We start from the raw sequence: 26723 nt of genomic DNA, 5'->3' as shown, positions 1-26723 counted from the left end.
CAATCGGATCTTCTGGCGAGCTGAAAGGAAACCGCTCGAGACGAGCTTTGTCTTAAGGGGGGAGCGGATGTAACGGACGAAGAATAGTCGCTGCAAGAAGAGTAACCGAAACAACAGGAGACACCGCAAGCACAGCTATGGGACGGAAAAGGAACGGGGATGCACCGCTAGGCTATTCGGGACGAACAGCCTTAAGGAGGGAGCAGTGTGACGTGTTGCGCAAGGGAGAACCCCCCTCCCCCCGGCCAGCGGTGACGCGGCGGGTGAGTCAGCGCTCCCCTCCCCCTCCTCCGCACGGTAATGTAATGTTGACGCAACAGGATTGTTATGGTAGTAACAGCGGTTACAACCGCTAGCGTTACTAGCAACACAGCGCCAGGCAACAAGGGTGCCTATTACGTGGCCGTTTTCCTTATTGTCCGATCAAGGCTACATAAGGAGCAGCGAAGGCTATTCACAGTCAGTTGTACTGAGTCAGTCAATTAGTCCTGGAGCTACCTACGAGTCAGTCAGTCCTGGAGCTACCGCCGAGCGAGTCCTCGAGCTACCTCCGAGTTAGTTCCGAGTTAGCCAGCAACTAGTCAGTTGTATTCTGGCATTTGGAGTGTACTAATTGTGATACTGCAGATAGCAGTAACCGTAAATCTGTAATTTGGGTGACTGTAAGTGCGAATGTGAAATAAAATTCGCTATATAAAATAAGGCGTGAAGTTATTTGTCGCAATATACGCCCAATACGCGACAATAGTATGCAGATATGGTCTAAATTTTTAATAGAAACTATGACACTAGTGTCAGCAGCAAATATTATATGTATTGATGAGATGTTTAGTGCAGGAGAGAGGTCATATGTATAGATTAGGAAATGCAAAGCCCCTAAAATTGACCCCTGGGGAGCTCCATGGTTTATCTTTCCCCAAGTTGTGTAGTTACTTTGTTTTAAATTTTTTATGATTTTATTTCAGTCTTTCATTTTCTCTCTGTTACGTAGGATATGAACCAATTTGCTGTTGCTCCTTGAATGCCAAAAAAAAAAAAAGTAATTTAGTTAAGAAAATTTCTTGCTGTACACAGTTAAATTCTTTTGTCAAATCACAGAATATTCCACCAACATACATTTTTTATTAATAGATTTTAATACACTGTCTATTAGTTTAAATGCTGCATTGTTGGTGGATAGTCCTTTCCTGGAGCCAAACTGTTCTGGGACTAGTATATTATTAACCTGCAAATAATGTAGTTACTATACGATTCTGACGATGGTGTATAACACACAGAGATATTGGGTTTTCGGACTTTATCCATCGTCCTGGTTTTTAAGATAACTAAGAAAAACACGACGTTTCGGAAACTGGATCTGTTTCCGTCCTCAGGTTTTCCCTCACCTGAGAACAGAAACAGATCCAGTTTCTGAAACGTGTTTTTCATAGTTACCTTAAAAACCAGGACGATGGATAAAGTCCAAAAACCCAATATCTCTCTCTGCAAATAATGGCTTAACCTATTCTCCATAACTTTCTCAAGTAATATAGAGAATGTAGTTTATAGTGAAATTGGCCTGTAGTTTGACATACCAGTTTTGTCCCCTTTTTTTTGTACAGTGGTCTTACTCCTGAAATCTTAAGATGAATGGGGAAGAGCCCTTTGAACGGTGAGTTATTACAAATGAGTTAATGGGTGACTGATTAGAGATGTGCAGACTTAAAATTTAATTTTTTATTTGATGACTTTATTGTTTTGAGGGAATGTATTTTATTTCAGTTTCATTGGTTGGAAGTGTCTTCATACCAGCGAATTTTCTAGGAAATGCCTCTTTTAAAAATGAAATGGCATCACCTCTCACTTTGTGATGTGAGTTAGATTTTCAGCAATTATCAAAAGAAAAGTATTGAAGGTATCAGCAATTAATTCTGTGTCCTTTGCTTCTTCATCATTTATAAGAAGAGATGATATATCTTCAGTCAGATATAATTTCCCTGTTTCATGTTTAATTATATTCCAGGTTGCTTTTATCTGATTATCCGATTTTGCTATAAACTTACAGTAATGCTACATTCGAGCCTCTTATATAACTCTTCCCAGGATTTTGCAATACAATGTAATATGCTCTCGTATGGATTATTACTGCTCCTGCTATATATACACAATCTTTTTATGTTAGCAAGATATTTTTATTCCTTGTGTAATCCAGTCATTTTTTATTCTACCTAGACTTTTTCCTTTAATAGGTATCCTAACTTCAAAGATATTTGTAGAAAAATATATAAAAAAGAATGAAACATATAGTATGTATCCTTATTTTTTAAAACAGGTTCCCACCTTTCATCACCAATAGATGCTGAAATTGAGCAATGGTTTCATTATTTATGTTCTGGTTCTCTGTTTCAAGGGTATTAAATTTACTTTTGTAGTAATATTATTTACTGCAAGACTATAGGAGATATACAAGAATAACTTAACCTTGTTCTATCTATAAAAATATTATCAATGGCTGTACTCGAGGAATTTTGAATTCTTGTTGCAAAATTGTATGCGACAAATTGTATGTCTTTAGTAAAGAGTTTACTTGTTTTTATGCATATTTTCTTTTAAATAGTTTATGTCTCCACAGATTATAAAGTTAGATTTTGATTTTGTGGTGGACAAAGTGGCGCTGAGGCAGGTTTTCTCCGAGTACTTCAGTTTCCCCTGCCAATCTTCATTCCACCAAATTCTCCATCATCATAATCACCCGGGGCAGGCTACAGTAGGCTAATCAATGGCCGCCTTACTGAGTGGGCCCAGTTGGACTCCACCGCCCACTAAGCGAAAAAAAAATAGATTTTGATCTGTACAGATATTCTAAAGTTGCATCTAGTATCTGTAGAAATTCATTAACATCTGCTGAAGGAGCTGTGTACAAGCTTAATAATAATTATGTTAGATTTTTTATTTAATAATTGAATTGCACAGATTTCAAAGTCCTGCTCCTTGCAGTGATGAGAAATATCAGTATTACTGAAATATTGATCTGTCCTGTCTGTTCTATTTGACAGCTAACAAAAATAAGCATGAGGTAATAATATTATTCTCCTCAGAAGCTGTAATTTATGTTTCTACCATTTTGTTATGTATAAAATAGTTTACTAAATGTATCTAAATCAATCTGTTGCAGTGAGGATGGGTTAGAGAGAGAGAAGATGTTTAGGGATAAAATGCTTAAGAAACTACATATATTTGTACTTAAGAAATGAAATAACAGAAAAATGAAGAAAATACTAGTCAGCAGATTCAGAGTTCATATTCTGTAACTCATTCTTTCAAGAGTGATTATCAGGACATCTGGTACATGTGAAGGAAAAGCAAAATGGGTCACCTTCACATACAGTCATAAAGTAGTAAGTAGAATCACTAAACTTTTTCAAGACACACAAATAAGAATTGCCAGATTTGTGCGAAACAGCATAATACATCAGAATTTCAGGAAACCGATGAGGATGACACAACTAAGCATGAACAAGTGACAACCAGGGTGCTTGAAATTTAATGCCAGACTGTGACTTTATTTTATTCAGGAAGGCAATTATGGCAGCCTCATATCTTTGCTAGAAACCTATACCGATTTAGTTTAGTTGCAGTCACTCAAGAGAACATGGCAGGGTGCCCTCAACTGACTCCTCCATCACTGCTAAGGAGCACATGCCTGTTTAATACGCAGATGAATCAAATTTGTTTTTAGGGTAAATATTTTCCTCTTGTTTGTGCAAATTCGTTAGGTCATCTAAAGTCAGTTTTTTGTTAATGAATGGAAAGCTCATTTTTATCTTATGTATGTATACCTTCTTAACCTTTTACTTGCAACTTTGTATATTCTGGGCAGCCACTTAATTGGGGAAAAAAAATTCTAGTCTCAAGTGTGTCCCAATTAACTGGAATCAACTGTATAATAATATTGTAGCATGTAGATCCATTGCTAGGCAAAGACCATGAAATAAGCAACTATACAACTGTCTTTACTAGGCAGCAGCCTGTGAACAGCAACGGAGGAATGGTGTTTTCTGTGCGATCTGTGCTGAGATTTAAGAAGGACAAGTTAGTGAGGAGTCAGTTTCCCCTCATGGAGGCATGTTTGAATGTGTCCACTAACCCTGTGAGTTGTAGGAAATGATGAAAAGGCAGTCCAGTATCCTAGGGTAAAACTGGGCCACTCTGTTCCTGGGAGGTATGAATATGGGGACTTGCAGGTTGGGGGAGTCTTGAATTTAAGACAGCAAAATACGGTCATGAGTCCCATGGGGCTCGGACCTGAAAATGACTGCACTGACGAGGACCATCAGCATTTGTAAATGACATACCTATCCTCTCGTCAGAGAGGGTGCCCCACATGAAAAAACCTACAACTCAGAATTACTGGGTTATTGGACTTTTTCCATTGTCTGGTATTCTGGAAACTAGAAAACATGACATTTCTGGAACTGAATCTGTCTCCATCCTCAGGTGAGGGGGGAAAGACACTTACTTTCCTGAGGACAGAAAGAGATCCAGTTTCCAAAACATCGTGTTTTCTGGTTTCTAGAATACTCACTCACTCATGGAGCTGAGCTCTTCTTGAGAAGCCGCCAATTGTTCAGCTACTCAAGAATTTCCCAGTATTTTATGGAACCTGAAGGCTCATTACCGTGTTCACAAGAGCCCTCCATTGGTCCCTATCCTGAGCCAGATCAATCCAATCCATACCATTCCTTCCTATCTCTAAGATCCATTTTAATATTGTCCACCCACCTATGCCTAGGTGTTCCCAGTGGTTTCTTTACTTCTGGCTTTCCCACCTATATCCTATATGCTTTCCTCATCTCCCCCATTCGTGCTACATGCCCTACCCACCTCATCCTCCTTGACTTGATCATTCTAATTATGCTTGGAGAAGAGTACAACTTATGAAGCTCCTCATTATGCAGTTTTCTCCAATCTCCGGTCACTTCAGCTCTCTTCAGTCCAAATATTCCCTTCAACACCCTGTTCTCAGACACACTCAGTCTATGTTCCTCCCTTAATGTCAGACACCAAGTTTCACACCCATACTGAACCATAGGTAAAATTATATTTCTGTATATTTAATTTTTATGTTTTTTGGACAGCAGACGAGAAGACAAAAAGTTCTGGACTAAATGGTAGCAAGTATTACTTGAATTCATTCCCCTCTTAATTTACTCCTGAATCAGTTTTCGATTTGTTATCGTCGTTCCCAAATATCTGAATTGCACCACATTTTCAAAACATCTGTTAGCTGTCTTTTATGTCAGCATTCTTCCTTGCATTCTAGTGAAGAGACAGCAACATATACTTAGTTTTCTCAGCGTTTACTTCTAGAACAACCTCCTTACTAACGTCGATAAAGTTTCTGTGATTTTCTTATCTATATTAGCACCCAGTAGATTCATATCATCAGCACAGACCAACAGCTGATGTGTGCCATTTAATTTTAGTCCCATCTGGTTTGAAAAGCAGTGGCAATAAAGCAATCTCTTCGTGTTAAAATATTCTCGATAGGGAAATTATCAGACAAAATTCGCAAATGAGGGAAATGTCTGATGCAAGCATCGAATGTTGGTGACTCTGGTAACGGAGCAAAAGAAGTCCGGTGCGCAACGTGCGTTGCAGTAAGGTTGTAGTGCAATGTCTGAAGTATTATATTTGTTATGTATGCAGGTTTATTCGTAAAGTGTGTTTCTTGATTATTACATATACATAATATGATAAAATGATTGCAGATAGCTATCAGCAGTGGTCATGCATAGAATGTGTAATAAAAAAGCAGGTAAGTCGACGTTTATAAGGAGTCACATGTGAATTGGTGGTTATGTTTTTTAAAAATCGTCGTTTTTTTATTATTTAATTAATGTGAAAAGTCATTATATTGACCGTACATATTTATTTGCAGTTGCTGGTAATATACACGCTATTCCCGCTTTATCAATGTCATTTCGCAATTATAGGTCGCATTCTAAATGGTTACCGGTTGTATATTTCATTTCATCAGTAATCTGTCAGACGACAGGTCCGCAGTCTCCTCCAAAACAGTTCCTCCACTTAATGCGATCACAAGCTTTCTCCTTCAAATAAAAATACCCTCTTCTATCCCCAAAGTCATCGAGCATCTTCTTACGTCTTTTTCCTCGTCTTTTGGTCACTTCTGTCCGCCCCTCCGGTTTGTTTTGTCTCCAGAGGAAACATCTCGCATACATGGTATCTCTGTTTTTGGAAGGAGACCATCCAGGAAAAGTGATAATGTGGTAGCTTTTCCATTTGCTTTCCACATCGCAGTACAACAGCCGTTCAAACCACTCTGTTCACGCCTGTTGCTATACGAACTTGAACCATCTCGAGCATCATTTGCTCTGTGCTTCAAGTTGCTGCTGATGATGCTGCTTCCGGCATCAATTTTTGGTTTTTGGTGTCTCTCTTCGTCTGATGCCTACCCTTTGACCTGTCCAGCAAAGGAGGCCCTACACTACTGCTGGTATAGTTCTCAGGGTCCTTTATTTATTTCATCTCTATAGATCATTGTTACATGATATAGGACAAGTCATTTTCTGTACATTGGCTGATTACAATAAGAGAATAAAGTTACAATACTTACAATCATTTACAATAGATTACAGTAGATTACAGTAGTTAAGATTTCATATAGTGTGAGGTGGAATCCATGTTAGGTCCCCTCAGCACGTCGGCTTCCATATGTCCTATTGTACCTGTACTGGTGATAATGCTTATGGAGAATTTGATGGAATGAGGATTGGCAGGGGAAACTGAAGTACTCGGGGAAATCCTGCCCCAGCACCACTTTGTCCATCACAAATCCCACTTGACTAGACCGCAGCGGTGGGAAGCCAGCAACTAACCGCTGAAGCTATGGAGCGGCCTTTGAGATAATATTGGTGAATTTGGTGATAGTACTGGTATAACGTTTCATTGTAGACTCTACACTGCAACATCTCATTACATCTGTTCTTCCTTCCTGGTGCAGCTTCTTGGCATCTGCAATCTCTCCAGAGTAGCCCATTCAGGTACATCTCCGACTGTGTTATCTTGGTTGCTGGAAGAAAGAAAGGAAAACTGCGCAGTATGGATTCCCAAAACCGATTATTCATGAATTATGTGATTATAATTGATTAGTGTTTGTCTCACACAAGAGAAACTCATCCACTTTATAAAAACAATGATCGAGTAGGGTAAGTTTTCAAAGCGTTTTTGAACATGCACTCAGACAGGACCAAGTAGTGCCTGTATGAAGTAAATTAATTTACTTCATATAGCCATTCAAAGAGCTCAGTATGTACACGTTAGTGCCAAATACAACCATACAAAATTTTCATCATTTGTGAAATATGATAGAACTAAAATTCAAAATGGACTGAAATGTTGAGATCGCATGCAACATTGACTGCAGACTGTACATTTATAGGTCTGGGGGAAGTGAAAGCCAATTTGGTTGCAGATGCAGTAGTAGAATGCATGTGCTCCTGTCCCAGCATACAAATGGCACAGTTTGAGATTTGCTGTTCTTCGTCACTTGTAGAGGTTAGGAGGAATTCTGACTTTTCTTGCTCTTAGAAACCCATTTCTAGCTTTAGTGTGTGGAAGGGTGTGATCTGCTCATGGATCCTCAACAAAATATTGTGGTTCAGCCAGTAGATAAGACTATTCATATACAGGGTGTCCCAGGAGGAATGTGCCAAACTTCGGGAGGGTGTTCTTTATGTTAAAGTATGCCGATATAACCCAAAACACCTATGTCCAAAGTTGAACGGTTACGGAGATAATGGCCAGAGAAGTGTCAAACTTTGACCGGGGTTACACACTTGTTGATTACAAAATAGATATTAAAACTGGCAGGAATATGTGGATTCTGTAACGTTAATAATGTACGTAACATCAAACTAACTTGTGAGTGACATGAAGCCATAAAATTGAAGTACAAAAAACTCGCATGCCATCTCAAAGTTGTCGTTAAGAGTTCCAAGCACTGTACATGACACATGAATGGTAAGCGATGACGTAACGTGCTGACTGCGCGTTCTGATAAAGCCAACTCCATAAGCACGGATAGGATGAATCACGGCAGTCAAGGACAAACAGAGATAATTCCTCTCAGCTGATAGGTATAATCCGTGGACCCGCTAGAAGACCACACTTTTCTCGGGCCATTATCTCCGTAACCGTTCAACTTTGGACATAGGTGTTTTGGGTTATATCGGCATACTTTAACATAAGGAACACCCTCCCGAAGTTTGGCACATTCCTCCTGGGACATCCTGTATATGTATATTTAGATATTTGAAGGGCCATGCTTGGGAAATTCACAACATTGTCCAGTTGTTTTGGATTGTTATGTGTCATATGCCATCATGGTATTTAAACTACATGAAATGGAACTGGTGATGTCTTTAACTTGAACAAGCCAATGCTGTATTTAAGCATAGATGTCTTATTTCTTGTTATTGAAGATTATTCTGGTTGCAGGAATAAATCTCTCCTATGTATTCTTGGTGAATGTCCCCTCTGTAACTTGTGTAAGATCATGATATTTGTAGCCAGCCACTATTTCTAGTCATTGAGATTCATATGTGGAAGAATCAGACTAGGACAGATTTTTTTCTTGTTTGGAGATGTATAGGAGCACAGGGGTATAGCTCTGCACAGCCTTAACCTTGGCACTAGACAGAGGGGGACTTAACTTCCTGCCCTCAGTCATTTTACCCTCAGAGAAAGCTCCCCGTACCATTGGTCTGTAGGCTGAGTTGTCTTGTGTGGTGGTCACTTCTTCTTCTCTGTAATTTAACCCTGGTCATCCAGTATATAGTACTTACATGTGCTACAGATTACAGCTGACTGAAATTTCTGTCAGAAATCACACAGAGAAATGTGACATGTGAGTTGCTTTGAGTAATATACAGCTATCCCTCATGTTACAGACACTCCATTTAAGAATTCTTGCTGCAGTGTAATGTGTTGATTTTTACTGGTTTTTCATTTAATGAACTCCATTTTTGCTACAACAAACAACTTATCTCCTGCCAAATTAGTCTAGTCTCAAGTGATTAAATATATCTGTAAATCTGATGGGTTGTCCAGTGATTGAGATTAGCTCTTTCTGAGGGACCCAACAGAGTAGGTGTCTTCTCCCCCCTTCACCTGAGGATGGAAACAGATCCAGTTTCCGAAACATCGTGCTTTCTATTCTCTAGAATACCAGATGATGGAAAAAGTCCGAAAGCCCAGGAGTTCTATATGTTATACACCATTGTCAGAACCCTTTAGAATCTACCCAAACCACTTATATTCATAAGAAGTTATTTTAGTGAAGTGGGAGAAATATGTACCCAAAACATGGGAAGGTGGAGTCTTTTAATAAATGTTTTTGTCTCTAATATTTGTGCATTGCATTTGCCATGACTGTCATATAATCATTCAGCTTGTAGCTTGCACCTTGTCTCCTTCATAGTTGATGGACCTGTCAGTAAATTAGTATCATATATTGCTGCTGCTACTATGCCAACATGCAGTCTATATTTGTTTTCTAGCCATGAAGACTTGCACTTGAAAGACTTTATTCACACACTAATGAAGCTGCATTGTAGCATTGCATCAGCCATGATTAAATAAATGTGAATAAAATGCTACAGTTTTATTTGCAATAATAAATATCATAAGCAAGTAATATTGTCCTTACTTTAGTGCTTATTTGCCATTAAGACATACATTAAAAATACTAGAGGGATTATTTTTCTGGGACTCATAAGTCAGTGGCTTTTACAAGTAAAGCAATGGGAATATCAGGTTTTATGGAATGAATTATTTTCGTAAGTCAATTCTTCACTATTGATTTAACATGTTTTACAGCATATATGTATTTTGTTGTTCTTTGAAAGGCACATGAGAAATTTAAGTAATAGTATTGGTTACTTACAGGCACTTATCATTCCTGAAAGAAAGGGATATTAACAGGCATGTTGGCTATAGTATAGTATAAAACTAACAATGTTAAAAGGCAGAACAACCCTTCAGTGTAACCGTGTATGCAATAAGATGGAATCTGGAGGCTTTCATATCACACATTTATTAAACACACAAAGTAAATAACTTAAATTGGAAACTGGAAATATGGGCTCTTGACTGTCCTCTGTGAGGCATTATATCGGGTGCTTATGTTGTATTTTCACTTTCAGGAATATGAAGATAATCTCAGTAAGCTGGAGAAGAGGTTTCAGGTATACAAAGAGAAGCTGATTCTTACGCAGTAAGTAATTAGTGAAATATATTAATCCGGGTGATGTTTACAGCACAACTTTATCATAATAGAGAATCGTTAAAATTGGTATCGAACTTCACTGAAGAATATTGACATACAGTTTGATAAAGTTCACAATATACAAAGGGTCCTCTTTGTTTATGGTTAATTTGGACTGGAAAACGCCACTTTTAAGTGGCGATTTTCCACTCATAAGGAAGAATTCAAGCAGAGATTAATAAGAACCTGAACTTCAAGGGTATCATGGTGGGTCTGTAACTGGAGAAGGTAGCATGCTATCCACTACATTTTTAATAAGGAATTTTTTCCTGTTGTCCCATACTACAATTCCTACGCCTGTTTTGAACTAATGATACTGCATTAAGATAACATTTTTTACATAAATAAACTTAACATATCACTACCTTATGCTATCAGTATTGTTATTTTTAAGAGTATACTGTGTAATAATCTTACATTGTGTGTGTGTGTGTGTGTGTGTGTGTGTGTGTGATGGAAATTGGAAGGATCTGCCTTAAGTTCTGATTCCTCCATGACTGGGCTGTTTTGCAAAGAACAAGTCCAAGGTTGTTTGGGTTCCAGCTTGCCTTTTGCTTGTAAAATTTATAGATAAATTCTTTAGATATTGAATCAAGTACTTGGATGGAATACATGGAGTTGGGACAAGTTGAATCACGTTTGTGTGTGTGTAATTCCCATCTTTGAACATATGAAAGTGCATGGATAATTGACAGTTTACTGTAGTTAGGCAGTGTCATGTAAACTTATTATGTTTTTTTCTAGTGAGCTGATAAAGAAATTTAATACAAAATGTAAAGAAAACGAAACTCTACAAAAACAGCTGAAGCAGTTAAGTGCTTTACTGAAGGAGTACCAGAGCAAACTGACAAACACTATGACAAAGCAGATGCCTTTGGAGGAGGTAAGGAATCTGTACTGTACTGTAACAGAACCCAGAGTGAACTAAACTATCTGCTCCCAGATAACTTGTAATTTTTATTCCCTCACTTCTTTTCAGTGACCTAGAAGTCATATTCAAATGCTCACAGAGCTAAGTCTGCCTTGGAAAGGCAATCATACTTGCCTTTCGCGCTGCCTCAAACCAATTTTAGTATTAAGATGCAAGAATATCCCAGAAGTTTAGCAAAATATATCAAAACACAGGAACCATAATAAACACAAGAAGGGAAGTAGATCTAGGAGTAGGCTCTTGAAAAGCTAAATGTCTTTATCATCAGATTACAGAACGTTTATAATAGCTAATACGTTAGTTGAAAATATGACATAATTCAAACATTTTGGAATAACAGTATTGTCATGTATCCTGGTAACGCAACAAGAAGTTAATGGGTTCCAAATTAGATGAAGTGATTTATTGGATAAGTTGACTACAATTACAATTACAGTCACTCAAATAAAGTCTTCCACATGATGCAACCTGACTAATCTGTCATCTTCTGTTTCTTAGCTGAATCTTCTGTCCAGCTCAGCTGGTTTCCTCTTGCTTCTATTCATGTCCTTTCGACACTATTATTCACTCTTAACTCAGGAATTCTGTTCTGAACTGGTTCTGTCACTCATAACTGCTGTGAGCTAATTTTGTCTTGAACCCTGAACTGACAGCTCATGGCTGTCACTATATAGCCACGGCATGGACCCCATAGGAAAACACTCTCATCTGTTAAGGGTTTTTGGGAATAGGGTGCGTAGGAGAACATTTGAATCTAAGAGGGCAAAAATATCAGGCAGCTGGAGAAAGTAACATAATGACAACTTCATAATTTATACTCATTGCCTAATATTAGAATGATAAAATCCAGTAGGATGAGGTAGGTGAAACATGTAGCATATATGAGGAAGTTCAGAAATGCATGCAATATTTTTGGCAGAAGATCTCAAGGGAAGAAACTGCTTGAAAGTTTTATGCATATGTTTAAGGTTAATATTAAAACATATCTCACAGAAGTAGTGTGGGATTGAATTGGTTTAGGGTAGGGACTAGTGACATATTTTTAAGAAGAGGTTTATAGATATTCAGGTTCTGTAGAAGGTGTTGAATTCCTTGAATAGCTGAGCAACATCTGGCTCCTCAAAAAGAGCTCTTCTCTGTAGAGCAAGTGTATGATATTACCAAGGCCACGCCATAGCTCAAGCGGTTAGTTGCTGGCTTTCCACCACGGCTGCCCAGGTTCGATCCAGGGTCTGGTCAAGTGGGATTTGTGGTGGACAAAGTGGTGCTGGGGCAGGTTTTCTCCGAGTACTTCGGTTTCCCTTGCCAATCTTCATTCACCCAATTGCTCCACAATCACCCTCACCTATCATCTGGGGCTGGTACAATAGGCCAGAAGTGGCCGCAGTACAAGGGACTTAGTCCCACCCCACTAGCAATAAATGACATTACCAAGATTTTGGAGGAGCCTGCTACTACCTCAAAGGTAGTGATGCATGTTTTTCTTAAATACTGATAAGCACTGTTATGATATCATAACCTAGAAGGCCATAATCTACATTTTCACCACCATGGAAGCCTCAAACTTCATGATTACAACTAGGTTACTGGCTGTTAATCTAATGAAGTAACTATGAGATCAAAGTGTCAGAACTCTTTGACACGAAATCCCACCTTTGGACTCTCTCCTGAGCCAATTCAATTCCTACATTTTCTTATCATGTATTTCCCTAACAGTCATCACACTTTTCCTATCTCCCCATCCACCTTCCTTGGAGTTTTGCCACAATGATCATAAATAAAAATAAAGTCATGAACTCTTCTTACTCTTACACATGGAGCTGAGCCCCTCTTGAGGAGCCGCCAATTCTGCAGCTACTCAAGAAATTTCCCAGCATTTTATGTAACTCAAAGGTTCATTGCCGTGTTCACAAGAACCCTCCACTGGTCCCTATCCTGAGCCAGGTCAATCCAATCCTTACCATCCCACCCTATCTCTCTAAGATCCATTTTAATATTGTCCACCCACCTACACCTTGTTCTTCCCGGTGGTCTCTTTCCTGCTGAAAGCCATGAACACATGGATTATATTACAGTAAAATAACAAATCTTCAGAGATACTAGGGATGCAAATTCATGTGTGTCATGATTTTGTTATTCTTGCCATGCTGTTACCTAAAGAAGTTTAAATGTATGATGTACATTGATAGGAGCTGGAAAAATTGAAGAAAATAAAGGTTGCCTTAGAGGAGAAGCTTGAGTCAGAGGCCAATCAGTATGCAGCTACTGAGAAGCACAACATCCAGCTGAATAGTCTTGCGCAGCAGTTGAAAGATAAAGTCTCCAAATATGAAGCAGAAATTGAATTGCGAAAAGGTAAGTCGGTAACATAGGATTGAACTTTACTTTTGGAATTTATTTGCTTCAGATTGTATGTGAAAAGTTTTCTGGAGGTGGCCATTAAACACACTGTATCCTAACAATGAATTAATCTTAACCTTTAACCGCCGAATGACTCGTATACATGTCGCAAGGAGGGACCCGAGTTGGCCGAATGACACCTATACATGTCGCAAAGCAGCCTCCGTAGTCTAGAGGTAACGTTCCCACCTCATGACTCGTATTACGCGGGTTCAAATACCTGGCGAGGTCGTCAAATTTTTAAGGGCGGAAAAATTCAGGGAACAAGTCCTCCGGGAGGGACTTTAAGCCGTGGGTCCCGTGTCGTAGCTTTACGTCACGTAAAAGAACCTCATGTCTCCAAAGGAAGCCACTGAGCAAAATTATGGACGTTTCCCGCCCAACAGTAGTCTCTAATACCTCTGGTAGATGGGGGAAGCATTATAGATACCTCTCAGCTAGTAGAGCCGGTCTCGCTGGCTGGGCGGGACTGATGGTAAGCACCAGTACCGGTAGGATATAGAGACTGGTAGAATATCATAGAGGGAAGCACAATGGACCAAGACAGGTCTAAGTGCATGGGGAAACCCACCCTCTCCAATAACTAACTAACTATACATGTTGCAGGACATGCACACTCTTTAGGAGTGCTGACAGTTTGACCTTGGGTTTGAAACCAAAAGAAACCTACGTGATGTCATGTCAGTGGTTCATTCCTTAGCTCTGAACGAACAAATCGTTTGTCTCGGTCCTGATTTCGAAACTATTTATGTTTATATATGACTGTTTATGACCTGGTGAGCCAAATGTAGCCCAGCTTTGTTCTGAGAACTGAAGAGGAAATATTCGTCGGTGCTTAGATCAGTGCTTCCAGAGCTTTCAAGGAAGTGTGACGTATTCAACAATTGGTTTTCAGTGGCGAATTATCAGTTAGGAAGTCAGTGTCGGATTGTGTTATATTTTTTTTCGCTTAAAATGTTAGTGTCAGACTCTCATATATTTCTGTTTATATTATTTTGTGTCTCAGAAGAGGTATAAACCCACTGAGCCAGTATTTGTTTGTGAGTAGTAGGCATCTTCGTCACTGTGACTTTCCGTATCAGTGTCGGACTAGCACCTTTTCAACTACTATTACAATTATTATTTTTTATTGCTAGTGGGGTGGGACTAAGTCTCTTGTACTGCTGCCACTTCTGGCCTATTGTACCATACTATTACAGTTACTTTGCATCACTATTTTGCGAGTCTTTGTGAATCATCATAATTTATTCGATTTTGCTGGAAACCCCCCTCCTCCAAGATGGAACCTCAAAAACGTGCCTGATATTCCAAAATTCTCGATGCAGAAGAGCTGGAGGAAGTATTGATAGAAGAGGAATCTGACAAAGAGCTAGAAGATATCAGTGAGTTCTTTAAACCTCGAGCAGATACATTGTCGTCATCATCATCATCATCATCATCAGACGAGGCAGAGGAAACGGAAATTAGGTTTCGTGATAGAAGACCCGGGATTCGCCAAAGTAAATAGATTTCACTGGTCCTCCAAGTGGAATCTGTGATGACACACAAAAAGTTCCGCGAAATATTGGTGCGGGATTTGATTCTTCAGTCTCATGAGGCGAATATCACGGTCAGTGGCGTTTCTCGGGGGAGGCCAAGTTCATCTGGGGCCCAACTGAGTCAACTGAAGGTGAAACATTCACAACACTGGCCAGCCAAAGGAAAACAAAGATGTCATATTTGTTCTCAGAATAAGAAGCGCAGAACCACGGCCTACTGCTGTAAAAAATGTAACGTTGCCCTCTGTGTGGAGGACTGCTTCGAGAGATGGCACACGGGCGTCAGAGTGTGAGATAGCCTAAACTGTGAAGTCACGCAGTTCAAACTCGCATACAGTCTGAACAAAATATTATTGCATATAGTGTGATCATATCTACAATATCATTATGATTCAAGATTGAAGAAAAAACAATGGGTAAGTCCTTTGAACTCCATAACATATATAATAAAGAGTATGTTTTGCATTTCATGACAAAATATTCACAGTTAATTTTCATTTGTAAAACTTGTTCTTTTACGTATATGTAGAAAATTTTATTATCTTTCAGGTTCTTTTTAGTTCATATTTCTATGTTGCATAGAACGGAAAATATGCATTTTTTCTAAAAGTTTGCGGTGATAATTAAGTAGGGTGATTTAAATTCCAGCCGTAAAGGGCTCCTGGCAATTTAAAAGTCCGTACGTTAAAGGTTAATGTTCTTTAACCTCTCTGGGGATTCGAGATAGCTCAGTCACTATGGCAACAGACTGTGGGCTGTGGGAGTTACGGTTCCCAACAGGGGCAAGAGATTTTTTGCTACTCCACAATATCCAAACTGGTTCTTGGGCCCATCCAGCCTTCTATCCAGTGGTTATCGGGGGCTCTTTCCCCTGGGGGTCAAGAATTGTGGAGCTATACCTCCATACACCTTTGTAAAGAAAGGCAAAATTATCCCTATAACAGGCCATGAAGGCCCATAGGATTGTGAAATGCTGAGACTACCACATTTTCCAGACATGTTCTTTACCCTGAGGAAGATACCTGGTACTCATTTCTGCTAGAGGCTGAGTCGGCCCTAGGGCCATAGACACCACTGGAAGGATTAGGTCAATTTGAAAATCCACTGGCATCATAGGGAATTGAACCTACAACTTTCTGCTTTGTAGCTTAGTGCCTCAACTAACTACACTGCTGTGTTCCCCCAACCTTTCAAGGTATGGTGCTTAATTACTTAAGCGAAGGAAAATTTTGCCTTTAGTCTCTTCATGGAGATTCATTTTTACTGTATATCTAAATGTAATGTGGGAAGAGAGATGTTTGCAGCCAAAATCAGACAGTTAAGAAAAAATTAAGGAATTCCAGTGAATAGGTATTTTACATAGAGCTTATTCAGTAGCCTGGTCTCTTGTATAAGTTTGGTTACAGTGATGAAAGATTATATACATGAAAATGGCAGAATGCATAGGTTGTGATGTGTATGCATGCAGACATTCATGTCCTTCTGGAAGACAAAAATTTGTTATGATCTTTTTGCTGATGTTTGAAATTATCATATTTTGGTAAGTACCACACTCTGAATGAGCACGAAGAGTATGGAGAAAAATCTCCAAGCATTTGTAGATGAGTGATCGTTACCTCTGACTGCATTTGCCTTATGGTAGGCTACAGCAGAGGCATTCTCCTTGACATAATGGTGAATATCATCTGCTGTGGATCAAACCTCAACTTGTATGAGTAGCTTACCATTTTTTGTGACTGGGCTGTTTGAATTTGCAAGTGCAGTACAAAGATTGAAGCCCCTTATGGTTTTTGGAACATTCATTTAGAAGTATTGAGGATGTCTAAAAGATCAGTGTTAATTCATAGTATGCATCTTTTTGTGTGTCATTCAAGAAGAATATAAAATGGGTCAGTGAGCACAACATATATTGAAACTGAAAGGAACCAGATACTAAGCGGCCTCCATAGTCTAGGGCTAACGTTCCCACCTCATGACTCAAGGTACGCGGGTTCAAACCCGGCGGAGGTCGTGGAATTTTTAAGGGCGGAAAAATTCAGGGAACAAGTCCTCCGGGAGGTAGTTTAAGCCATGGGTCCCATGTCATAGCTTTACGGCACGTAAAAGAACCTCATGCTTCAAGGAGGCCTCTGAGCCAAAGTATAAAGGACATTTCCTGCCCAACAATAGTCTCTAACGCCTCTGGTAGATGGGGGAAGCATCTAGATACTGCTGAGCCAGTAGAGGCCGAACTCACTGGCTGAGTCGGGACTGATGGCACGCACCAGTATCGGTAGGGTATAGAGACTGGTAGAATATCACAGGGGGACGTACAGTAGACCACTGGTCGCGGTGCATGGGGAAACCCACCCCCTCCAATAATAATAATAATAAAAATAATCAGATACTACAGTATCAACAACTCGTCTATTAGCATAGATGTTAATGCTGCATGTTCTGACCTTTCTTTAGGTTATCTTCAGGAATGCATGAAACAATAGTGATAAGTCTTTCAATATAACGCATTAATATGGATCCATATTTACATTAATAGGTTTTATAATTCACAATCCTTAATTCAGATTTTTGACAATTAATATATGCACCTATATTATTGATATTTTTGTTATTATTTATGTTAATTTGAATAGTTAAGAATAAAATGAATATTACGTATGTGATTCGATGGTCTACCACTAGCATATAGATTTGGGAGTCTTAAGTGTACACTTATTAGTATTAAAACACTGTATTATTATTAAAATTAACATCTTTTGAGTCAATGATTGCACTTAAAATTAAGTAAAACTTAAATTACACTTCTGTTTCAAGTAATATGGTCATATAACTTCAAATGCAAGACATCCTTGAATTTAAGACACATCTGTCTTTGAATATTGGTTTTATGAAAAAAAAATTGGAAAGATGCACATTTGTCAAATTTAAGACACACCTCGATTTTTCAACAAGAAATAATGTGAAATATGTGTCTTATGTTTGAAGTAATATGGTATTCTCAGTTCATCATTGATTTCAATTAGTAATTATATTAAAGTAGTATTTATGAAAAACATTGTGATTGCATGATGATCCAGTGAAACCTATTATGCATGAAAATCCAAAGATTTTCCCATTTTGACCAAAGACAAAATTCAGTTTGGAGAGAGTGGTCATAGCCATTGTGACAGTACAGGCAAATCTAGCAGCATGGTTTTAGGAGTAGAAAATTTTGTCCCCATTTTTTAGGCCTTTTATATTATGAAAATGAATTTCTGTTGCCCTTTAGTTCATTTTATAACCATTAACTGCCATTCATCTGAGAGTGTTATGCAAAATGTATAAACGTGTCGGCCATAGTTTTCATTGGGACAACCTACTGTTAATGCATTGGTGCAGGCCTTCAAATAGTTGACTTGAACAGGCTGTGTGGGATGTAGAAGTACAGGAACATGCTAAGACATTTCCATGCTTGTGTTGCAGAAACAGCCTCAAATTTAACCCAGTCACTGAAGGAGGCAAAAAGTGAGAAGTTGTCTGTGGAGAAGAAAAGACTGAAGACATTACAGAATGTTGTCTCATTTGCAGATTTTGTCCAGAAAGAAGGTAATTCTTTTTTGTAATGTGTGTGACATTTGTTGCACGTGTTTAGATCTTCCTGAGTGGGGGAAGGTACTTCTGGAAAGGTGTCATTTTCCACTAAAAATAAATGGAAATGATTGATTTGTATATAAAGTATTTTCAACATCACTTAAAACATATGGATTTGGGACTTGATCTCTCACTGTAATGGAAGAATGTTAATGTTGGAAGGTGAAGTGCTGAGAAGGCTGCTTGGACTTGTGAGAGGTGAACTAATGTGGTAGGGAAGAAATAGTGTAATTAGGAGCTTCTTGATTTTTATTCTGTTCCTAATGCTCTTCAAGTGATGTAATCAATAAAACTGAAGTTTGTGGGTCATGGATGAAAATATAAATGAAACTTTTTTTAATTCAATAGGGAGAGGGCAGTTGGAGACCTACACATAGATAGTAGAATTGTACTACAGTGCTTCTCTGGTTAATAATTTGTAAGAATGTGAACTGAATTGAATTAAACTGGCTCAGGACTGGGTATAGCTCTGGTGGTGATAGTACTGAGCTTTCAGGTTTTTTACATTTAAGAAATCAACTGACAGCCCAGAGAGGTCACTGCACAAGAAAGGAAGCCATTGTGTTACTTGGCTAATTCAGCAAATAACTCTCTTCGTTGTTGAATTTGTAGAGCAAAAAGACAGTATAGACATAGGTGCTTGCCTTTCTCCCACCCCGCAGAAGTCTGTAATTTAAATTTTAAGGTTGGCATTTGTGGAATTTAACAACTTTTATGTAACACTGGGGGCCACGCGGTAGCGTAGTTGGTTGAGGCACTATACAACAAGCCAGAAGGTCACAGGTTCAAGTCCCGATGAGGTCATTGGATTTTTTCAATTGACCTAATCCTTCCAGCCACACTATGGCACTGGGGTCGACTCAGCCTCTAACAGAAATGAGTACCAGGAATATTCTTGGAATATTCTTGGGGTTAATGGTCATAGGGCTGACAACCTTGCCACCATCTATGAGCCGATTGTCTAGAAAATGTGGGAACCTCAACATCTCACAACCCTATGAGCCTCCACAGCCTGTTACAGGGATACCTTTACTTTTTACTTTATGTAACATTATAGAAGATTTGTTCTCTCTCTTCAGTTTAGGACCTGCTAACCCCATTAGCATTCTTTAAGTTCAGTAACTACCCTGGTTGATCAGTAAGGCGAAAACATAGATAGTTAACTGCTATCCAGTTTGTGCTGGGGGGCTGGTATTTTACTGGGATGCAAAAGTGAAGAATTTGTTGAAAACTCAGTTCCATCTAATGCCAGGGTTGAAGATATTTCAACCATTATCCCTCCTAATGCAATTGTGGTATAATGCTTAGACACAGGAGTAACTTGGGGGCTCGCAGTAGCATAGTTGGTTGGCCGTGCCATAGCTCAAGCGGTTAGTCACTGGCTTCCCACTGCAGCAGTCTGGGTTTGATCCTGGGTCTGTTCAAGTGGGGTTTGTGGTGGACAAAGTGGTGCTGGGGCGGGTTTTCTCCGAATACTTCGGTTTCCCCTGCCAATCTTCATTCCACCAAATTCTCCATCATCGTAATCACCCAGGGCAGGCTACAGTAGGCCAATCAGTGGCCGCCATGCCAAGTGGACCCAGTTGGACTCCACCCCCCACTAAGCGAATTAAAAAAAAATTAGCACAGTTGGTTGAGGCACTGTGCTATCTGCCAGAGGGTCAAGGGTTTGAGTCCTGTTGAAGTGAATTTTTTTTTCAGTTTACCTAATTGTTCTGGCCACACTATGGCCCTGGGATTGACTCAGCCTCTGTCAGAGATGAGTACCAGGAATCTTCCTGGGGGGTAAAGGATGGCCAGCGCATAAGGCTGACAACCTTACCACCATCTGTGAGCCAACTGTCTAGACAAAATGTGGGAGCCCTGATGTCTCACAACCCTATGGGAATTCATGGCCTATTAAAAGGATTGCTTTACCTTACAGAAGTAACTTTACGTCTATTGACCTTTGCTGTTTGGAATTAAGGGGTTTAGATCCCATGCTGTTAATCATAGTAATGGTTAGAGTTTTACTCTGGGGTAGTAGTAGTTGTATAGAAAATTGCAGCACTAGGTCTACTGGACCACACACATGGCTATCACAATAGTGTGATGCATGGCTGATACTGGTTAATTTAATAAATTGGACTTAAGGCAGGTATTCTGTTTTGCTGACTCAAGTTTGTTACTAATTTTTATATTTGATATTGTTATTCCTGGAGAGAGGAATCCTTTTAATATAGTGTATATGTTTCTTGCAGGGAGACTTGCACCTACACACAAGAAAATGCTGGCACGTTGGCGCCTGGAACTTACACATCTTGTAAATGGCAAAGGTGACTTTTCAGAAGATGAAGAAATTTTCTCACCAGAAACGGCCAGTAGCTGTTCGTCCAGAGATACCGGCATGGGTTCAGTCTCAGAGCTGTTATCTGATGATGATCAGAACCCAGTTACATCTGTGAATCTGGAATCAGTCACCAGCTGTGTCAAGGAGCAAAGTGGTAAGACTTCATGCTGTTGTTTTAGAGCAGTGTTTCTGAAACTGTGGTCCAGCGTGGAGTGTTATATTGTTATGGATGTTTAGAAATTACACAACTTTTATTAAGGCCATTTTTCAGTAAAATCAGAACTAATGTGGTGACCATGTGAAGTATTTTGGTACAGTAATGAGTTGTTATAACTTGGCATGTTAAATGCATTTGGTGACATGTTTTCAATGGAGCCTCAGGTGGTATTGAAGGATAAGATATTAAGATAGATAAGATAAGATAAGATAAGATATTGATATTCTGGACACCTAAAGTGTAATGCACCCATAATGAGACTTAATGGGTGCTTTTTGATATCAGAACACTTCATGAAAGTAATTTTTTTTTCAGCTGCTTTCCTTGTTTTGAAAAAAATAGTCTTATGAGATCAGTGGGTGTAGTGGTCTCCAAAACATGTAGCAGTGACAACGAATGTACATAGTCATTGACAGTTTAAAATATTTAACAAACACTTTTTAGTGAATTAAAAAATTGATGTATTTTAAAAAAGGATCGACTTTGTCGCATTAAAGATGGAATCCTTTACAATTTAAAATGGTGTTCCACTGCAACAGGATGCTGAAATATAATATTATAAAATGAATGTTTTGCTGTAGTTGTTATATTGCATTGGTGTGCTTTCCTATTTTTTAACTTTCTGTTTTTTTTTACCCCCCAGGTGCAATTTTGTCAGATGTGGTGTGCAAACCTCTAACCTCAGATTGCACAAAGAAAGTGCGTCATAGGAAGAGCCACAAACTGTCTCCAGGCATTGTGGTTCCTCTCACCTTGGGTTCAGATAAAGAGGTCATGCTTGGAAGCAATGGGATTCAGGTACATGACTCTCCAAAAGTAGTGCCAGTGCTCAGAACAGAACTGGCCAAAAGGAACTCTTGTGATAATGCCTTAGCTTCTCTGGGTGTAACTTCTGTTCGAGAGGTTCAGGCCAAGAAGAGGAGTGAAGTGGATCATATGGATTCTAGTGATGGGAACATGATAGTAGGCCCCACACTGGTAGCAGATGCAGTATCTGGAATGAAGAGTGTGAGTCTTCCATCACTGTTTGATCCTGATGTTCCATTAACTCTGAGCAGACCTGAGTTTAAGGAAGCAGGAACTACCAATGGAGCAGTGACTAATTTCAGTGGTGGTAGTGGTGGTTTAGTGTCTGTTGTGGATAACTCTGATTGCAAATCAACATTTTCAAAAGCGGAGTCTCCTGTAGATACAGTTTTTTATATTCAGAATATTATGGAAGAAATGAGAAGTGTTCCAAATCTGCTGTCACCATTGAATCCAGGACCAGAGACAGTCAGGATCCATTGTCAGAGTATGTATTATTTGTTACTTTTGTGTTTACAAAATTTCTAGTTGTCTTCTTTGCAGGGGAAACTTGTGAGAAGGTAAGATATGCATCATTAACTTAATTTTTTCCTTAGTTGGCAAAGACTGGTCTGAGCTTTAATATGTGTGTTATATATAGTTTAAAGAAGGATTTGTGATTTTGTGAAGTCAGTATTATGATTTAAACAGATAAGTATACCATAGTTCAAGGGTCTCCAAACTACGGCCCACGGGCCACATGCGGTCCGCTATGTGATTTTATCTGGCCTGCGAAAGAATTGTGCAGAAATGCGCCAATTGAACTAATTTTCCAATGAATACTGGTAAATGTGATTCCAAGCTTATTGACCTGACATATTATACTGCAGTTCGATGGCTTAGCTATGGAAAGGTTATTTCGCGCTTCTTTCAGCTCAGGATTGAAATTGATATATTTCTTACCCAGAAAAACCACCACGAACCGCTTTTATCAGATACCAAGTGGCTTTGGAAATTAGCAGTTTTGCTGATCTGGTGAGCCATATGAACCATTTGAATTTAAAGTTGCGGGGTGAAAATAACTTAGTCTGTGATTTATTTGCACTTATCAAGGCATTCAGAGCAAAGTTGATACTTCTGGAAATCCAAGTGAAAAATTGTAACTTTGTTCATATGCTATACTGTGCAGAGTTGCATAAAAAGGGTGAAGCAGAATTTCCTTCCTCATTTGCAAATTTAGTCATTTTAGATTTGAAAGAACAATTTTGGAAACGATTTGCTGATTTGGAAATTAGATTGTTTCAAAATCCGTTTGACTGTGATGCTGCAGATGTCAAATTCAAATGGAAATTATTGAACTTCAGGAAAATTATCATATTAAAGACAAATACAAGGAAGGAAATTTGATCGAATTTTATAAATTTCTGAACTCTGAGCAATTTCCAAATTTAAAGAAATTTGCTTTTAAATTTATCTCCATTTTTGGGAAGACGTATTTGTGTGAACAAACTTTTTTCCCAGATGAAGTACATCAAGTCGAAATACAGAGCAAATTTATCCGATGAACATTTAAAGTCACTACTTGTGATTAGCGTTTCAAAATTTGAACCTCAATTTAATCAGATTTTAAGAATGCAAAAAGAGTTCCATCATTCACATTAATTGTTTTAATATAATTTGTGATGAAAATATGAGCATTTGCTGCTACTGTCTGTTGTCATTATTATAAGATAATTTATTCTCACGTACTTTGTATTTAGTTTATGAAATTCTGTGCTTTCAATAAAACTCATATACCTAGAGTTATTAATTTCTCATTTTATCCGGCCCGTTGAAAGTGCTGAATTACCTAATGTGGCCTGCGGTTCGAAAAGTTTGGAGACCCCTGCCATAGATAACCCATTTTATCTAGATCAGTAGCTTTTGGAATGCTTTCTCTCTCCTGCATTGTTCAGAGGACTTCATGAGGTTCACCAAGCATGTTTGCTCAGGTGGTAATGCCTCTGATGTGTGTTCAACATGTACAGAGTTAAAATTTCTGCTGTGATGCCAACCATCCTGACTGAGGTTCTTCACAGAGTCCCTTCAGCTGAATGCTGGGATAGTATCTTTTCCAATTCATTATTTATCAATCATCCTACCATTTGAACTATATATTCTGGGCTACTGACAGTGACATTAAATGAAAAATAAATTATTGGGGTCAAATTTATATTCTATCATAATGCTTTGAGTATGATGAAATCAAAGAGAGTGTTGAAAGTATTTGGAGACAGGGTATGAATAAAAGGGACCATGTGATGGACCTAGATACAGATAGAGGAATGATTTATTCCTGTTATTAGCCATCTCCATGCAACTTGCTTTTTAAATCCTTCAAAAGTTTTAAGCGTTAAAATCTCTCTACATCACTGGTATATGCATGTTTCGACCAACATTGGTAATCTGTAGGTGTCTGTAAAATTGCTGATGAAACTGCTGTGCTTCTGTGCATAAGTTCAGGTTTTGGTTATGCCATCTGTGTGACATGTGTTGATGTTTCTTATGGTATACATATACAGAGAGTTTTTTTTTTAACTTATTGAGCGGTTCACATTTGTACTTTTCATGATGACCAGTGCACTGCTGGCTGCGAGGTGCATACAAATTTTGACAATGAATCAACATGTCTGATGGCCAGTAATGTTTGGAATGAAGCAAAGTAATTAACTTGTGGACTGTTTGAAGGGGTTACATTTCACGGAGCCCAGTGCAGTTCATGTGTGGGAGTTTGTTTACAATTAATATTAAGATGATCAAGTGGAAGCAGTCTCACAGCCCTGTAACTGTAGTGACTCTTATCTCTTTCAGACAGACTCTGTTATCTTGTAAGACCTGATGCTTTCACAGCAACAAATGTTAACAAAATCTTCTTGGACAATCAGTCATGATCACTTTTCATGGCCCAAGACAATGTTATTAACCTTATTCTTTTAATTAAATAAGAATCTTGAATGTGTTAGCATAGAATTAAATTTTTCTTCAACTTATAGAAGCAATGAAATTGCAGTACTTGATTGTGTTCTTTATTGAGTAAATTTGCCAAACTCTGTAATCACATAAGGCTGACAACTTCACCACCATCAGTGAGCCAGTTGTCTAGAATATGTGGGAGCCTCGATGTCTCATAATCTAATGGGCCTCCACGGCCTGTTACAGGAATAGCTTTACCTTTACCTGTAATGTATCATGAAACACGGTAGGATTTTGTGAAGGAAGAATGTTGAAGGAAATGGTTGTAGCATATTTTGATGTACTATTCTGGCAATTGTATGAAGAGAGTAAGGACAACCATGAGAAATCTTGGTCAGTATGGCCCAGCCCCAACTAGATCTTGAGCTGGATATATTCTGAATGAAACAAATTAGTATAGGGTCAGTAACTTTTATACTATCTATCTATCTATACTAACTATCTTAGCTCCCACAGATGGATTAAGTTGTGCTTCTTTTATGAATCCCTTCGGAAATTGGCATAGTTGTCCGGAGATAGGGGCTAGCTCTGTCTATTGGACCCAACTGAGTAGGTTTTACCTGAAGACGGGGACAGAATCCAGTTCCCGGAACGTTGTGTTTTTTAATAGAAATTAGACTGTTTTTTAGAATAGACAAGATGATGGATAATGTCCAGCAAAATATTAATTGTAACTTTTATACTATTTTTATCCATTGCAGTTGTATTGTATATTCAGCATTTAATATATTTTCGCCATCAAATATAACATCACCTTCCATATGTTTTAACTTTCCTTAAGGATCTCATGTTACTTTGTAGTAGTTATTGAACAGTTTCATTTACAGTTAAAAGTATTTATTAAAATTATCAGAAGTGTGTTCATATACAAGTATCTCTTGTTTTACGAACACTTGATTTATGAATTTTCACTACAATGAAGCATGTTAATTTGTACCTATTTTTCACTTGACTGCACTTTTGCTACAGCAAACAACTTATGTTCATTATAAGTCTTTTTATGAAGGTGGAGAAATACACAACACATAGAGAAGGAGGGAGAAAAAGAAATTACCACCCAGATGCATCTCTGATCTTTCCAGGCTGTCCGTGTGCCTTGTAGTGATCATATAGACTCAGCTGTGCTCCTGATGTATACATTTAAGCATGCTCATTATTGCCTTGGTAGACCTGTCAGTAAATTAATATTATTTATTATTGTTACCATGCCAAAATGCAATCTATATTTGTTTTGTAGTTACAAAGATGTGTGATTGAGAGGCTTCATTCACATGATAACAGAGCTGCATCAGTACATTGTATGAAGTACGGGAAAATAAACATGAATAAAATAATACAGCTTTATTTGGAACAATAAGTATTATAAAAAGTAATACTGTCATTTTAATGCTTATTTACTATTAAAACACATGTTAGAAATACTGAGGATATTTCTGGGATTCATGAATGAGTCAGTGACTTTTACATGTAAGGTAATAAGAATATCATTTTTTGATTTATGAATTTTCACCTTATGGACAATTTTCATGAAACAAATTACCTTTGTAAATTGA

At 38.4% G+C, this 26723-nt stretch overlaps 1 protein-coding gene across 2 annotated transcripts in view; it reads left to right on the top strand.

Annotated features, from left to right (window-relative positions):
- Window positions 1-5635: 5635 nt before the first annotated feature.
- LOC111870189 overlaps window positions 5636-26723 on the top strand; it is a 46830-nt gene continuing 25742 nt past the window's right edge. For both annotated transcript variants that reach the window (XM_023862272.2, XM_023862269.2), the window contains exons 1-7: window positions 5636-5797; window positions 10209-10279; window positions 11075-11213; window positions 13451-13616; window positions 18659-18781; window positions 21067-21309; window positions 22016-22666. In XM_023862272.2, the coding sequence (XP_023718040.1) occupies window positions 5741-5797; window positions 10209-10279; window positions 11075-11213; window positions 13451-13616; window positions 18659-18781; window positions 21067-21309; window positions 22016-22666 (1450 nt within the window). In that variant the 5' untranslated portion in view covers window positions 5636-5740. The remainder of the gene's footprint in view (window positions 5798-10208; window positions 10280-11074; window positions 11214-13450; window positions 13617-18658; window positions 18782-21066; window positions 21310-22015; window positions 22667-26723) is intronic.

Source organism: Cryptotermes secundus, unplaced genomic scaffold, assembly GCF_002891405.2.
Source record: "Cryptotermes secundus unplaced genomic scaffold, Csec_1.0 scaffold779, whole genome shotgun sequence".
Lineage (NCBI taxonomy): Eukaryota > Metazoa > Arthropoda > Insecta > Blattodea > Kalotermitidae > Cryptotermes > Cryptotermes secundus.
The sequence above is the reverse complement of the archived record's forward strand: the minus strand, read 5'-3'. Positions and strand labels throughout refer to the sequence as shown.